Below are 17,113 nucleotides of genomic sequence, written 5' to 3' on the forward strand. Positions count from 1 at the left end.
TAATATTGGTGTTGGTAATTCTAAAACTCACTAAAACTGTTTCTTTCCCAATCTTGTCTTCCTCATATTTCAAATGTTTATCATCCCAAATTAACAGCCATCCCCCGAAATGATTATGGTATGGGGCGAAAATTTGCTTCGTTCTATATATTTATTTATTGTTTATAGAGTTTATCTCATTTCGGCGTTTGAAATCGTAGGTGCTTCATTTCTTGTACCAATGTACACCAAACTGAATCTTGCAAGGCAATCAACGGTTCAAATTTAGGACCTTTACCTATCCCACGTATGTTCCATGTACACAAACTAAATGTTGTTGATCGAGTTTAACATATCACCCTTCTCCAGTATCGCTACAACTTCTTACAAGTCTTCTTTATCATTTCACTCACATCCAAAGAGTTTACAAAGAATTCCTACGTGCACCAATATATCCTCGGTCTCAACATCTGATAAATTGGCAGATCCCCGGGTCATGAACACATTAGTTCTGAGTTCTTTTTCATCAAAATACATGTTGTCTTAGAACCTATGTGATTAATAAGTAGATTACAAGAAAATACAATAAATACAAATTGAAACTTTTGTATTCTTCTAATTCATTACCATTTAAGAACAAACTTCTGCAATCTTCTAATTCGTTACCGTTTAAGAACAAGCAAATGAAAATCAATTGAAGTTTTACTCTCTTCTCCTGATAATGACAACAATGATGAGTATACCAAGTTGTTTGATGCTGGTTTGTTAGATTATCTTAAAAGTCGTTTTAAAGAACATAAAGATGAAAATATCTTATGGTCAGAGATTGAAAAATTCGGATATTTAGTAGCGAACACTTACAGGATCATGGTTGTTTTTCTTAAGGGATATGAAAGTGTTACTTATTTTCCATTAAGAGAGGAGCCGCCGTTGAATGAAGACATTTTATATTTTTCAACCATTAATGAGATTCAAGTACAAGTTAATTTCCGTCATACTACAGAACCCATACCCCCATTCAGTGATATGTACGAAGATTTGGATGTTGCTGATTGGAAATCCAGTTATGCGCCTATTCTACAAAAGTGGGCTGATGAATTTTACGACCACGAGGTAAAGATTTTTTGAAAAAAAATTATTCATTTAAATTATAATTTAAAGTTATATAATATAAATCAATTGAAATGTAATAGGTAGTAGCATTACACTATTCTAACCTGATGATACGAAAAAAAAATCATCTAAGAACAAGCAAATGAAAACAAGAGGAGCTAGATAAAAAAAATATCAATTGAAGTTTTACTTTCTTCTCTCCTAATATAAAAAAAGAGAAGTATAAATTGAACCCATCAACTCTCTTCTCTTGATATGATCCAATTGATTTGTAATCAGTAGTAGCATATTACACTACTCAAGCCTGATAATATATGCTAAAAAAAGATATACGAAAAATAGACATTGAAGTTTTGTTCTCTTTTCATAATGAAATGACAACAAAATTATTTATACGAAAAGAAAATAAATCATATTGCACCAAAAAAAATATACGTAAAATGATATTCATCAACAAAAATGAAAGTTCATATTATGACACTTAGTGTTTTCACACATGAGACATATTTTGACAATTAAATTAGTAGTAATATGAACATTAAATGTCTTCAGATGCAAAAATAAATAAATTCAAATGCAAGAGGATAAATCATGTTATAAATTTCACATGTGTAAACTAACTTTTTTTCTTCAAAATATAACATTTTTCTTCAACAATTTAAAAGTGGCACAATCAGTATATATATAAACAAATTTGCGGTTTCCAAATCCTAAATTGGAAATCGCTTTAGGTTTATGAAGAATATGGGTAAATGTTGATTAAAATAGTTTTAATGTGTAAATAAGAATTTATAATTTATAATATGGGTATACACCTACTACCTCGATATTTTTTTTTGTATACAAAGAAACATGCTTGATATATAATGGGTAATAGAACAATATCTAATTTCACCGACTCAAACGTAAATATTAACATATATTTAAAATCTCGTTCAAGAAGGTGAGTTAGAGTGAATGCTCGGTTGAACTCACATACCTTGCTATGTCAAGTATGTTGTCGAGTTTATATGCTTTATCCAACTAAAGTTAGCTTCCGTTTGGGATAGATTACGTAGTAGAGTCTTAGGATCTTACAAGTTACTCAATAGTGATGAGAAATTAAAGATCACATGAGGACATCAATTTGAAAAAACTTCATCGAGGTAAAGGAAGATTGGTATTTTATTTGGGACTCTTTTCCATTCTATTTATCTATTTATCATAGCAAAAGTTGAAGAGTAAATAATCATATTCAAAGAAGATCACATCACGTATTAGCTTTTGATAAGTGTAGTGATGTTTCAACTTCCCAAGTACTTTCTTGTCGACAACTCAAAATTAAGCTTGAGAGGAAGCGCAAGTTTTTTAATGTAAATCTCAAGACTTGCAAATTCTTTCTTGAGTCTGTAATGTTTTTTGTTTTGTAGTTTACTGGCTTTGGGCATTCACTTTTATGTTAATTTCCAAGACAAAATTTTCACACACTTATGAATTTTTTTTCTTAACTAAATTTCCATGTAAAGACTTAAGTTATTTCTAAGAATTTATCTAGCTTGAGATTCAAGTTTTTAAATCTTCTTTTAGAAAATTGCCTCTTTGTATACATTATATGTTCTTAGTAGTTTGAAGTTATCTTTGTTAGTAATTGTTTTCACAGAATTTACTTGAGTTAACAATTGTATACAACTTCCAACTATAGAAAGAACCTAGTTGCACGTCTAACTCTTACCAAAGAAATAATTTTTTGTATATGAGGAAACAACTTAGATTTAGCAATCGAGAATTAACTTTGGCTATAAGAAATTCAGTGTTTACATCTTAAGAAACCCAGCCTTGATTGATTATTATAAATTGGAGACATAATCAATATCGAACACTCAATCCCTACACGCTTATGTATTTCGTTGGAAATTTTATCCTCTAAACACCTAGGATGTTCATGATATAAGGTTCGACTTGAATTACTTCACCTGGGATTCGTGAAGCACAGACACAATATATAAGAGGGATACAGTCGACTCTTAATGTATTTCAGTCAACACCAACACTTAATCATTGAAAAAGAAAGAAATTGTATTAACTGACAGAGGTTACATAATTGAGGTCTTTAGTTGTTTCACCAAGGTGTAGTCGATATACTTCTAAAAACACTCCAAAGGACTCTCATGTATTTATCTATCAAATCGATATAGCAATGTGTATTATATTCAACAAAAGTAGTTGTCTACCAAATTGTGCAACCAACATATTAACATTTCAGATTTTGTCAAAAAGAAAATAATATTAACATTTTAAATGATCACAGTTTTACCAGTGCGTATTGTATTCAGTTTCTAAATTCAACAAACTAATCATCTCATCACAACAAACCTACAGTATATTGTCATGAATTAGTTCAGAAAAATCCAAAAATCTTTCAGCAATGCCAATATTCTAAACAATTTGAGAATACACAAAATTTATATAAGAAGACATTCCCAAGTTTTGGTTCAGAACCATCACCTTTGTCACACTATATGACCACTACAATGAAAACCCCCAATAACTTCATCTTCATTTACCTGTTATCAAACTCAAAATGAACCAGAAATTTTTTGTAAAATAAAACTAAAACCCTATTTAGACAGCACTCATCACATACGGAATTCTTCCTACATAACTTAACTTAAACCCATATGCTAAAATCATAAAATACCACAACTTGTGCAAATCAATTCATTAAACATAGAAAACATAAAATTGAGCAAGACCCAGAGTCTAACCTACATACCTGAAACAGATTCTACCCTTAAATGTGTAGTAGTTAAGGATCTTTAGAGCAGTTCCTATGGGATGAAAAAACTCGGAGTTTGTTCATTTTGCTCCCACTATGGCATGAACAAACATGAAAAATGGATGTTCAAATCATCAAATCTGTTGGTTTGAACATTGAGTCGTAACATCCAACGTGCGTATGTGTTAAAGACGTGCGCTATTGCTTCCTACGCTGGCGTCCAAAGAAATAACGCCCGCATTATTGTTTCCAGCGCGCGTCTTCAGTTATAACGTCGGTGTCCGTATCAATAACTCCAGCGTCAGTCACTATGGCGCCAACGACTCAATCTGAACGGATACAGAACCCTTTGATCCAACATCTACATTTTTTGAAATCTATAAATACTCCCCATTTCAACTCTAAATTCACACATTCTACACATTTAAATCATCTACAAAAATGCCTCCCAGAGTTCGTTCTGCTATATACACTAAAGAAGAGGATTTAGCTATTTGCAGAGCCTACATTTTTCAAACACAAGATGTTTCCGTTGATGTTGCTACCGGTAGGAATGTATCACAATCGACGTTCTAGCAGAAAGTTTTTGAAATGTTCACTGCTGAAATGATGAACATTAATGGGCGTGATTCTCATGGATTGGTGCATCGTTTTAGTGTAATTAGTTGTAATGTATCAGAGTTCATCGCTCAACTAATGGAGAATCACAAAAATAAGCTCAACGGTGAAGCCGAATATGAAGTGGAACCCAGAACTCTAGCGATGTGGCCAGCATCTCACCGTGTTCGTCAGTTCGAATTCCATGCTTGTTTCAACATTCTTAGGGTGCTCATTAAATACGATCGCTACATCGCCATAGGAATTCCACCACCCGCCGAGAACTGACGCCGCCTATGTAGTAGTTGTTTTAATCTGATGTATTTCTTTTATTCTCTTGTATGGTGTGGTTGTTCAATGCAGTATGTTTTTATTTATGAAATTGATGGTGCTATGTTTAATCCAGGAAAATTTAAATTACTTGATATTGATGGTTTTAGATAATCGTAGTAACACAAAATAAATAACAAATTAAATAACATAATACCATAGTGAATCGATTTTTCCTACAACTTCAATCATCTCACTCCACCAAAAAACACCTGGGACATTCCCAAAAATTCCTTCCATACGTGTCTTCTTCAGAAGAAGTCTGCAAATGCATAAAATTCCTGCAACCGGCCTTTGAGAATGAACTGATTCTCTGTGGACAATGTTTGTATTCGTGATCTCGATATCCACAATTCTTGCAGTGTAATAACTCCTTCTTCAATTTGGATTTCAGTTTGAAGTTTTTGTAGAGTGTTGCAATCTTTTCTTCTTCTTCTTCTTCTTCTTCTTCTTCTTCTTTAATCTTCATAGCATCATCTAGCATATGTGGTTCCTCTGGAAAATTGGGATCTTGACATTGTAAATACCTGAGATTTTCCGGTTGTGATTCAATCACCATTCTGATGCGTGAACAACCTTCCCGCGGACACTTTGAATACATCCAAGGACATTGCATAAGACTGTGGTTATCCATGAAACATAATGGGCAAACCTCTTTTGCTTCGACACATAATATTTGCTTCACTTTTCCTTTAGAAAACATGGTGGACGGCGAGAAAGAAATCGGTTGGTTTGGTTTAGAATAAAAACTAGTGATGTATTTATAATAGAAATTAGGCGTTGGTAATTCAAACGGGCGCTCAAAGGAAAGTCGCGGGCGATTTTACTACAAACTCCAACGGATAAATTTCTATTTCCAACGGCAAACTTTTCTTTGTCGACCTGTAAATTTCATTCCTCCCATCTCCAAAATCACATCTTATTCTTATTCTTTTTTCCTACATCTCTCCTCCTTTGCAGAAATGTCTGTTAGAAATCGTGGTCCCAAGTTTACTCAAGAAGCGGATATAACTCTATGCAACGCATATTTCTTTCATAGGGTAATCACTGGTGTTGTTATTTCTCATGACAATTCTTTTTGGGAGAACGTTTTTTCAATGTTCGTCTCATTGACGGGAAACCCAGGAAACCGAGATGCTCGTCGATTGCGTGCTCGTTTTCATTCTGTTAGGCTTGCAGTCCAGCCATTTCTTGCTCTGGTAATATAAATTGATCGAGAAATGTTAAGCTGTGTAACTGAAGATGAAGTGATCCAAACAACTCTTGATAATTGGGAGGAAGCTCACGGTAAGCCTTTTCGTTACGAAGCGTGTTTCAGAATTCTAAAAGATGGTCCATCTCAAGCACATCGTTACTGCACTTGAATGCCGCTGCCGGAATTTACAATGAAAGAAGATGTTGCTCTTGTTCGATGTTGGTTACATCGTATGGCGAGACCAATGAACAATGACAATTTCTGGGAAAGAGTATTAGGACATTTTGTAGCATCGCGGAACGAAGCCATAAGAAACAGTAAGATCCTAGAACTAAGAATTGCGTTCATCACTAATGAAGTCAAACATTATATGGAAGTATTGTGGATGGTTCATCGTAGCAATTCTGGATTATCCAACGAAGAACTAGAAATCATCGCTCAGACCAAGTTTACCGAAGAAAGCGGGAGAGAGTTTAGGCATTTTGAATGCTATGAACTTTACAGAGAGAATGTTGTTGGATTTGTTGTAGTTTGATGTTTTTGTTGTGATTTATTAAAATGCAGTTTGATGTTATTTGCAAGTTTAATAAGTTGTAATAAATTTCACTTAATCTGAAGTGGAAATCGATTTTAAAATATAAACATTTTCATTCATTGATATTACCACCAATTCTTTTACAAGATATAAACTTAGACAATAATAAAAACTTCAATAAAAATCAAGTACAAGTTTTGACCTCCTGTTTATCTTCATTTGACGTATTTTCCATTCAACACGCTCTTTGACAGTTTCACCTTTGTTTTTGAATTTTTTGTTGTTAACTTTCAAAATTGGAGCTCTTCTTTGCCTTTTAGCGGAACATTTTCTTGGAGCAACTTCTAAAACTTGCACTTCCTTTTTACAGTTTTCAATCTTTTTAAAACTCCCACATATCTTAAAAACAACAGCTTCAAGTTTTGCATCGCAAAAAAGTGTGATCGCCTTTTCAGCCATTTTTAGAAGAGAAAATTCAAGTGAATTGTGGTGTGAGTGAATTGTTCGAAGATGGTGGTAATTTATAGAGGGAAAAAGTGAAATTCGAAATTTTAAAAACTACCCATTGGCGTTAGAAACAAAAACGCCGGCGATATACCTTGTGACGCCGAGTTGGTTCTTCTGACGCCAGAGTCATTCCTTCGAACGCCAGAGTTCGATCTGTGGGTGTCAGCGTTTTTACCTAGATCGCACGCCTATTGATCTAACGCTCAGTGCTTTATCATAGTGGAAAACCTAATTTGGCCATCCACCTGGCTGAACAAAAGAATGGGTTTGACCATTGCCATAGGAACTGCTCTTAGGGTTTGCAAATTGAAAAAAGATTGGATCCTGGATGAAATTGAGGTGTTAAAGGTATTTTTATAATTGACACACCTGTCCAACTTATTTCGGTGTATAAAACAAGCGCGTAGTATATATTGTTAACGGGCTACGTAAGTCCACGCGCCTCTTGAGTCCACATTCTAAACGCCCAAGTACCACCGCCTCTACGATATCAAATACAATCAAGCGAAGAATGGTTCGACTACACCTCCGAACCTAAGCTGTCCAGAGCCGTTGAGATATATCACTGGACATTGGATCTCGATACCCCTCGCATAAAACCTAGCTTTCTTACTTTGTTTTTCTTTCTTTTTTTTCGATCCAGTCTCCTCTTCTCCAACTACAAACACAGAAGAAAATATATGCGCAGTTGGTTTCTTCTTCCACATATTCAATTCCTTGGAACATCTTCTCAGTATACCTTCTCCTTCTCGAGCAGCAATAGTGATTCGGTGAGTAATCTTCCCATACTCGAGCAAATCCATGCAATATCTTCATCTTCTTTTTGTTGATTTCAGTTGAAATTTAAGGGATCTGCTAGGTAAGAAGAGATTTTGGTGATATTAATTGATTTTTGTAGGTTTTTAATATTAATTTGATTTTTCTCTATCCTCTCTCTATAGGGTTTGTCCAACTCCGATCTACACCTCTTCCGCTACAAGAATGGTTCCACCACCACCACCACCGCATCAATCAACTCAATTCACACAACAATTCCTATCCACCGTCTTATCCCAACGAGGTCCATCAGCTTTACAATACACAGAAGATTCAAAATGGTTAATCCGTCAACACCTGGTATCTTTGATGGAATCGTATCCATCTCTACTACCCAAAACAGCAGTATTTAATCATACAGATGGTAGAACAGTGAATCTGTTACAAGCAGAAGGTACAATTCCAATGATTTATATGAATGTTACTTACAATATACCTATTGTGATTTGGTTGATGGAAACTTATCCTCGTCATCCACCTTGTATTTATGTTAATCCTACTCGTGATATGATCATTAAAAGACCTCATGCTTATGTTAATCCCTCCGGTGTGGTGTCCACGCCCCTGTTACAGTCTTGGATTTACCCTAGTTCTACTCTTTGTGATGTCATTAAAGAACTTAGTGGGCTTTTTGGTCTTGATCCACCGTTGTTTACTCGCCAACAACCTGCACGGCAAAACCCTAATACCGAGAGTATGAGGATTCAATCCAATTCGGGTAGACCTGCAATTCCACCTAGGGGGGCTTATGATCAATCGCCTTATGGAGTCTCCCCTTCTCAGAATATGAATCATCGGCCTCAGCAGACTGATGATCCAGTTGAGATTTATAAGAAGAATGCTATTCATAAGTTGTTGGAGAGTCTACATGGAGATATAGCCAAATTGAGGGAAAACAGAGAAGTTGAAATGGAAGGACTGTTTAATGCACAAGGTATGTTGAGACAGAGAGAGGAACAGTTATCAAAAGGGGTGAGAGAAATGCAACAAGAGAAAGAAGGATTAGAACAACAGTTACAAATGGTTTTAATGAATACTGATGTTTTGGAGGGTTGGGTAAAAGAGAATGAAGTCAAAGTGAACAATGATAAAGGGAATTTGAATGTTGATGAAGTTTTTGAACCTGTTGATGCTCTATCGAAACAAATGCTTGGTTGCACAGCAGCAGATTTAGCTATTGAAGATGTGATTTACTCATTGGATAAGGCTTTTCAAGAAGGGTCTATAGCATTTGATCAGTATCTGAAGAATGTTAGAGCTTTATCTCGTGAGCAATTCTTTCATCGTGCTACAGCTTCTAAGGTTAGAGCTGCACAGATGCAAGCTCAGGTTGCTAACATGACATCTAGAGCATCACATTCACAATATGCTATGTGATAGCTGGTATTTGTTGAAGAAATGGATTGAAGGAAGACAGAGAGTGGTTGAGTATGAAGTTTGAATGGTTTGTGAACCGCCAGTTACAGCAGTTGTGAGCTTTCACGATATCTTTGAGTTGCAGGGGACCTACAGTTGTATTGCTAGACAGATATGGCAATTATTACTTTTACTGTCATGAGTTTTTGCCCCTTTAAAAAATTATCTCGAAGAATCTGCAGTATCAGGTCAGTTGTGAGACTTGTTAGTGCTTTCTTGTACATGATTTTAGAACTTTTTTCTCAATCTTCATTGGGTGATCAACATAATGGGTCCAATAGATAATAATCTGATACTGAGCACGTGTTCTTTATCAGTAATTTTGTGCTATGAATGGCACCTAGTGATTTTAATGGCATATGAGTGAGAATTATTAATTGTGAATGCTATTATGTTGTTGATTTTACATCTCACCCCATCTTTGTGGAGTTATACATCAGTTCTGGAACTATGTGTGAGAAACTCGATGGAATGTAGCTATTCTGTTACATTTTTAAAGTGCGTATCCAGTTATACTTCACTATATACAGGATCTCTCTTTCCTAGAGTTTGCTATGAGGAGAATACCCCTATTTGAGGTTTTATCTTTATGTTATTTATCAATTGAAGAAGTATAGCTATTTTTATGCCTATTGCCTAGAGTGGGGGGGAGACCTTCATCGAAAGTAGAGCTACCATGCTCATGTTTTGATGCACCTTATACGCACTTCATCTGTCCCTTGGGCATGTTAAATCTTACATCTGAACCCGCTATGTGGAACTACAACTGTTGATCGCCAAAGCGTTTGAAATATTTTTAAAGTTAAACTCCTATTGTATGATGTTCACATTCTCTATTTTGTTTTACGTATCTTGCTACTTATACATTTTTTTATATCTTAACCCAGTATTTGGAATTATAATTCTTGGTTGTGGAACCTGTGATTTGAATGCATTATGTTGTTGACTTTGATTGTCATTTTTTTTTTGTCATGACATATTTTATTTTTTTGATCAGCGGCTTGACATATCATTTACATACCTTATGATGTGGTTGTATTCATTAATACGTCTTACTGTTTTTTTTTTTTTTTTCTGCGAGGTTAGTCAGAGTATCATTATAGAGTTTCATAGTGAAAACTGGATACTTGCTTAATTTTGAATAGTCACTTGAACTTTAACTCCCTGCAGAGAGATCCTAACTTGTGAAATTAGAAATGTGGGAGTTTTTACTTTCTTTTTAAATCGTATTGATAATACCTTTCTTTTTAGGGATTCAAAAAACCTATATTTGAATGGAGAAGCACATAAACTTCTCAGATTTTTTTGTTAGGATGCTTTAGGGTTTTTTGCATCTAGCAATTTTTTAGCTTAAACTTTATGCACGTCTCGTGTCACCCGTTATCCTCGTATGATATACTTTCATATTGAAGTTATAGTAATCTTATTGGAGAGAAGACTGCATGACAGACTTCATGTCTTTTAATTCGTGAATTGTTCAAGTTAATTTTTCCTGACAAATTTATATTACTGTGGTAGTACAAAGGTTGCCAGTGACCTCTTTGACGTATGAGCACTCTGGTGTACCTCTTTTAAGCTAGGAGCATTCTGATTGTGATCTAGTAGTCTGATGCTTTGACCAAGTATTAGTGGAAAATTCTGATTGTGTCCCTCTTTTAAGCTAGGAGCATTCTGATTGTGAACCCTGAACCAAGTATTAAATGTTAAACGATAGACCAAAGTTAAGTAGTTGGAAGTACTTGCAGAAGTAGTCATTAGTGGAAAATTAAAATTCTAGATCAGGTAAGATAATATCTCTACTTCTTTTAAGTGTCTTGAAGACTTGAACAATCCGCTAACATTTCTTTATAGGTGTCTGTTGAATTTGTTTTTCTGCAAAGAATTTTGTGATAGCTTTTCCGACTGTTGTATAGGAGGAATAGCAACTAAAGTCACCACGCATTAGATGGATAACAGCTGAATACGATATTGTTCCACAAGTATCCAATTTCTGCTGGAACATTGACTACAATAGTGTAGTAAATTGTGTGCCTGTAATGAAGAAATAAGGGTAGAAAGACAGGTGGCTGTAATTATCTACTGCCTTGCGCTATTGCTGGTCATGTTTGGCTGGTCTGTGGGAACAGGTACCATGTTGTGCTGACCACAGGACGATGGCCTATATGCGCCTGGTCACCTACTGGTTTCAACATCCTCTTTTTGCTTAGGTTCAACATCGCAGAGCATGTTAGTATGGATTTAGGCTGGTAGGTGGTATCACTGGTACGTTGACATAAATTACAATGTCGGGGGAATTTCACCCCTTCTGGTCTTTAACATTTGGGTTTGTTTTTGTGTTCTAGGTTGGGAAATCTTTGTTGATTGGTTCTTTAATCAAGTATTATACTGCAAAAAATCATGCCAAAGTAGGAGAACCATTATAATGGGATCAGGTATATTTAGCCTTCACTTTTATTTTCTTTCTCTACGTAGTGGTAGTAAACCAGTGGTAGACATACATCGTGTAATCTATCCCATTGATTCAATTTTTTGTTGTTGCTAGGTAACTGGAGACGGATACAGTTTGTGGAGTGTCCCGATAATATGAATGGCATGATTGATGCTGCAACGTATGCAGACGCAGTGATGTTGTTCATTGACGCAAAATATGGGTTTGAAATGGTAAGTCACAGTAAAATGTTCAGAATGTTCTTTTGCCATTTCATAATCATTAAAGTCTACTGTTCATCCCCATTAACTTTCTTTTAAGAATTTGGCACTCCACTTCGATGGTATCTCCCTGATTTTTGCTTCAGCTCCGAGGAAGATTGTTACCGATTTTAGCCTTAACTTGCAATGGCTAAACCAAACCATATGATCAATGGTAGCCTACATTCCCATGCCTTGACAATCTAGTCTCCTTCTCACCTTGTGAAGCCACAGGCTAACTCTAGGTATCTCACCCTTTTCATCAAGGGTCGAATAAAGTCTTGCTGTAACGCAGCTTTTTATACTTTACCTGTACGTCTCCATAATTTGTAAGGTTATTTAGCTTCATCAACTTGTCCATGCATACATCATTGTTATGAAAAGACATGGCCTTTGTGTCATGATAGCAAAAGCTATCAGACGGACGTCATTCAATGGGGACCCCTATCCTGTGATCGGGAAGCTCCGGATTGGTTTTTCCATTGGACGGCTGGGAAACTTTAGGTAATATCAAGTTAGTCGATATGGGTGAACGCTCATTACGATATTAGTCGTTTTTTTCTGAAAGCACTCTCTCTTCCCCTCTTCTCTGAGAACACTTCAACAAGATTTTTTGAACCTTAATTTCTCAGTTTCTTATACGATATCTTGCTTTGTTGTATTTATTTCGTTTTATGGTTTCTTTTAAGATTCGGAAGATTGTTTCAACTTAGGGTTCTCCAAATTGGGGGTTTTGAGTTTAGCAAATTCTAGGTTTTTTTACTCCTGCGTCTCAGCCAGCCATTAGAATCCATTAAAAAGAGAGATTAACTGTGCAATTGTCTCTCGAAGAACCCCTTAGTATCAACATTGACTGGCAGAAGTACTGAAAACCTTTTCTTTCCCTTTTGTCTTCCCAACCATGGCCAGCTTCTTAACTTTCCTCTACACATAACTCAGATGCTGCCTTTGAAAGGTTAGTAAGATCCCAATTTAATTACTTACGTATCTAAAGCTGGATATGTTCTCTTTCGCTAGCTAATGTGAGCAAAAAGTTTACCTATTTTGCCAGGGTTCGCTCTGGTAAATGTCGGGTTTGCGATTATTTTCCCTGACAAATGTAATGATGTTGAGAAGAAGATAATGTAAGTTGCTCTACCTAAGTTGATTTACTTTTGACAAGGTTATATTACTTATCTCAATTATCCCAATTGCAACACAAGTACTACTATCGGTAACAAAAAAAAACAAAAAAATGTTCTCATTAATCTGAATTGGTATTGCTGGATCTTTTCAGCTTTGATGACTTGAATACTGAGAGGTTAAGAATAGCGGTAAGAGGGAATGCAGGTGAGGCAGAAACATTTTAATTTGATCCCAAATGAACCAATTGGGGGTTTTGTGGGTTAGCAAATTCCGATGATGTTACTCCTACTCTTTCACCCTCTGCACCTGCAGCTGTGTGTATTTCATTACGCAGTTACAAATGTTGGGTTATCAGTCATCTACAAGCCCTTATATCTTTCTTAGGTATTTACCGTGTTCCATATACTGCTGTTTATAATAAGTGCATTTATTGATTCATATTACCGTTGTTTTTAGCTTACTTGGGTTTGCAGTGCCTTCATTAGTTCCTTACACAGGCTAGTAGGCTACTATAAGCTTATTTTTTGCCTACAATTGAGTTTCCGCTTGAATCATATTCCAATAGCTGTATTGTTTTGGTTTTTCCTCAATTTGTTAAGAGCATGTTTCTTTTATGTTTTGAAAGCATGTTTCGGATAAGTTGCTCGATGATTGTTATGTTAATGGATCAGAATGCGTATTTTTTAAGCCATATTCTGACAAACATATTCTTTGCAGAAACCATGCACTGTCTATTATTTTTATTGGAGTAGGGTATAGGAGTGGGGACATGATGAGGTTCTTCGATTATTTCTCAGTGTAACTGCAGAATGGCTTTTCTAGATCCTTCATTGCTTTGAACGTTGCAACCGGATTAGCTGCTTGAATAATGGTTTGTACAGCCTTCCATTATTTCTACAAGCAGGTGGCTACTTGGAAAAGGAAGGAGTCAATGTTTTTAATGTTGTCGTTCCTTGGGTACATCCAAGAGATGGCTACTTCAAGATTAATTGTGATGGCGCTTCAAATGAACATCATTTTGCTGGCATTGGTGGTGTTATTCGAGGCGACAACGGAGTTTTTCAGGCTTGCTATGCGAAGCACATATACAGGAACAATAGTAATGTTGCTGAAATATGGGCTATAAGGAACGTTTTGCTGCTGGCGAAGGAACCGGGTATATGATAGACACATTTTTGTGTCCGATTTGTCTCGATTCTATATATTGTTAGGGCTCATTTTTGTACTTATTATGGTGTTTTATTTATTTGTAGGTATTTTTGGCCAATAAACATTTTTGGAAAAATTGGTTCGAAAAGTTGCCGGAAAGCACCCGGAGGACATTTGCTATTTGGACCCTCACTTTGGATAAGGGGTAACCTAATTACTAAGGGGCATCCCATTTCCAGACAGCTGTTAATCGCACCCCTACCCTGGATAAGGGGCAACCATCTTCAACATTTCAAAAACCAAGTTTTGGCGGGAAAGTAGGTGCAGTGAAGAACAGATTTTAGGGTTCTTGATTTGGAAGAGTTTGAGGTCGATTAAACCTTTGATTTTCATAGGATAGACTCCTTATGGGTCTAGGAGTCTGATATGGGTGTTGAAATCGATTAGACTGGGCTCAATCGACGGATTTTTATCACAACAGAAAATATGAAAAGTCACGTGTGTGACCTGTTTTAGGGAATTTCAGAAAGATTAAAGTGTTGTAAACCTTCCCAAAGATTTGTATCTATCTAAGGAAGAGTTTAGAATAAAAAGGAAAGCTCAGAAACGCGTAGAAATTCTAAAACAAGAGATTGCCGCAACTTTGCCGTGAAGAGAAGGAAAAAGATTTTGGAAGATTTGGGAGATATTTAATCGGTATTTTTGATATAAATAGATGGTTTGGGTCATATATAAGGGGTGTCAAGAGTTTGGGGACCTGAGGAGAGCTAGAGAAGAAGAAATCAGAGTTTTATCAAACTCTGTTTCTGCTTCTGCTGCTGCTGCTGCTGCTGAAGAGGAAGAACGCAAAGAACATTGACGCACGAGAAACAGTCGCAGAACAGTGTCGTTGTTTAACAGCTGAAGAGCATTAAGCTGTGCAGAACAGTCATATTCTAGGGTCTTAAATTTCTGATCCTGTAACAGTTGATTAGTAACGTATATCTTCAGTATTGCAACATCAACTGTAACGGTGACTTCTGTAACATCTATACACCGTTGAAGATCTGCTGTTTTATATATTCTCTTCAATAAAACCACCTTTTGAGCCATGATTTATTATTTTGAACCTGTTTTTGATATGAGGAGCTAAATCCCATTGCTGAGGCGATAGAGGAAGCTATTTTTCCAACAAAAAGCGGTACAATCTATTTAATTTAATTTATTGCAATTATTATTATGATTATTTGCTTAGACTATTATTGAATATGATTTTTATTTGAGTGATTGTGATCTATTTTGATGGAGTATGCTTAGTTTATAGACTCTTGATGCTTCACGCTTGGTATTTACAATTATTGCTTTTGAAAATCTACTTGTTGCAATAGTGAGAATCAAATTGAACAAGAAAATTGCATGAATACAAAGATTGGATTAAATCACCTTAAACTTGGAAAAAAGTGGAATCTTAGCCTCAATGTTCTTTTAATATTGATATCAACTTTGATTGAGTTTGCTATAATTTTTAGTGAGTTTTCTATTTTAATATTAGAATTTAAGTCTAATTAATATCCTTCATAAGCCTGAGAATCGAACCACTTTTACCACTATCTACAAATCACATCAATTTTTGGCGCCACCGACGCGGACTTGTTTTTAGGGTTTTAGATTTATTTTATTTTATTTATTTTTTATTTATTTTGTCATTTTTTATGTTTTTGGGTATTTATCTTGTGTCTACAGGTTCTGGATCATAAAGAAAATTGAGCCAAAGAGTTTGGTGATTTCATAAAGACTTGGAGCTAAAGATTAAAGCAAAAAGAACAGAAAAGAAGACAATTTTATTTTAGACAATTTTAGTTTAGGGTTTGTTTATTTTCTTTTAGAAAAAAAAAATTGTATTAGGGTTTATTATTTTTGTAATTTTTCTTTATTTTTTGGACTTTTGGACTTTGGGACTTTGGGACATTATTTTTTAATTACCCTACGGAAGGGTACTTTAAATATAAACTGTTTGCAGAGAAGGAGGACAATTACGATATTGTCTCTGCACCTTGGGTTCGTACACTAGACATCGGAGTCAGTGGCCCGAGTCAACTACAACCGATTCATCCTCCGTCTGGAACGGGAGGTAAGATTCTAAACACTCGCGAATCCCCTGTCAGCGAGTTACTGGACTCTTTCGTATGCATATATGTTGAGGACTGAATACAGACATTTATTTTTCTAGTAAAGGGCAAGGCCTGACCATACAAGATAAGGGTTCGGATTTTATCATCGTTCTCTTCTTGCCCGCTTTAGGAACACGTAACCTACGCGAACCTAAGCCTAAAATTTTGACTAGAACGAGACCGATAGGGTAACGAGCTTCACAGGAAAGTCATTCGAAAAATATTGGTTACTCTTTTAAGCATACTTCGAAGTTCTTGACAGTTTCTGTAAGTTGAATGCGTGACTCCGCCGCCTTGTAATAGCGGTGAGGCCTTGGGTATCAAATCTCCACCGAGCTTCCCTCGTCTCTATTCAACTTACGTTAACTCGGATTGATTCCAGAGGGGTTTGCTTAAATCGTAACGAATTCCCGTTCGAAGGATTAAAAGATGGTCTAGAAACAATCTAAGTGGAGCCATCATGCTTTTTGTTTGCTAGAAATCAATAGGTTTGATTTGGTTGAGTCGGCTTTGATCTGTGTTTGCTTACCCTTCCAATTTAGAAAATTCTATTGTATGCCTGAACGTAACAGAGACGCACTAGGTAGATTTGTTAAAGAGAAACCTAGTAGTTCGAAGCGCCTCGATTACCTTAATCTAGAAAGTCCGACTTTTGAAGAGTCTGTTTTTGGACGTCCTTTGACTGGGGAGAGAATCCTTGTTACTCTGATAGCGCCAGAAATTGCAACTTTGAAAGCTTTGTTGAATCCAACTAGGAC

At 35.8% G+C, this 17,113-nt stretch overlaps 2 protein-coding genes across 2 annotated transcripts; both read left to right on the forward strand.

Annotated features, from left to right (window-relative positions):
• Positions 1–7,517: 7,517 nt before the first annotated feature.
• Positions 7,518–9,656, forward strand: LOC113338705 (protein ELC-like). The gene is made up of 2 exons (XM_026584079.1): positions 7,518–7,781; positions 7,953–9,656. Exon 2 carries the CDS (start codon positions 7,993–7,995, stop codon positions 9,202–9,204), a length of 1,212 nt encoding a protein of 403 aa, XP_026439864.1. The 5' UTR covers positions 7,518–7,781; positions 7,953–7,992; the 3' UTR covers positions 9,205–9,656.
• Positions 9,657–11,481: 1,825 nt separating this feature from the next.
• On the forward strand, positions 11,482–14,372 carry LOC113338706. The gene is made up of 8 exons (XM_026584080.1): positions 11,482–11,505; positions 11,586–11,675; positions 11,786–11,904; positions 12,841–12,886; positions 12,983–13,055; positions 13,208–13,440; positions 13,774–14,212; positions 14,310–14,372. The coding sequence occupies exons 2-6, from the start codon at positions 11,666–11,668 to the stop codon at positions 13,278–13,280; spliced, it is 321 nt and encodes a 106-aa protein (XP_026439865.1). The 5' UTR covers positions 11,482–11,505; positions 11,586–11,665; the 3' UTR covers positions 13,281–13,440; positions 13,774–14,212; positions 14,310–14,372.
• Positions 14,373–17,113: the final 2,741 nt, after the last annotated feature.

The sequence above is a fragment of the Papaver somniferum genome, unplaced genomic scaffold (assembly GCF_003573695.1).
Source record: "Papaver somniferum cultivar HN1 unplaced genomic scaffold, ASM357369v1 unplaced-scaffold_19, whole genome shotgun sequence".
In the NCBI taxonomy this organism is placed as follows: Eukaryota; Viridiplantae; Streptophyta; class Magnoliopsida; order Ranunculales; family Papaveraceae; genus Papaver; species Papaver somniferum.

What these genes read in the sequence shown, in the direction of transcription:
- LOC113338705 (XM_026584079.1), top strand. Translation starts at nt 7,993, where the DNA reads ATGGTTCCACCACCACCACCACCGCATCAATCAACTCAATTCACACAA.
- LOC113338706 (XM_026584080.1), top strand. An exon ending in CAAAATATGGGTTTGAAATG is followed by an intron (nt 11,905 to 12,840) that starts GTAAGTCACAGT and finishes AACCATGGCCAG; the next exon opens with CTTCTTAACTTTCCTCTACA. An exon ending in TCAGATGCTGCCTTTGAAAG is followed by an intron (nt 12,887 to 12,982) that starts GTTAGTAAGATC and finishes CTATTTTGCCAG; the next exon opens with GGTTCGCTCTGGTAAATGTC.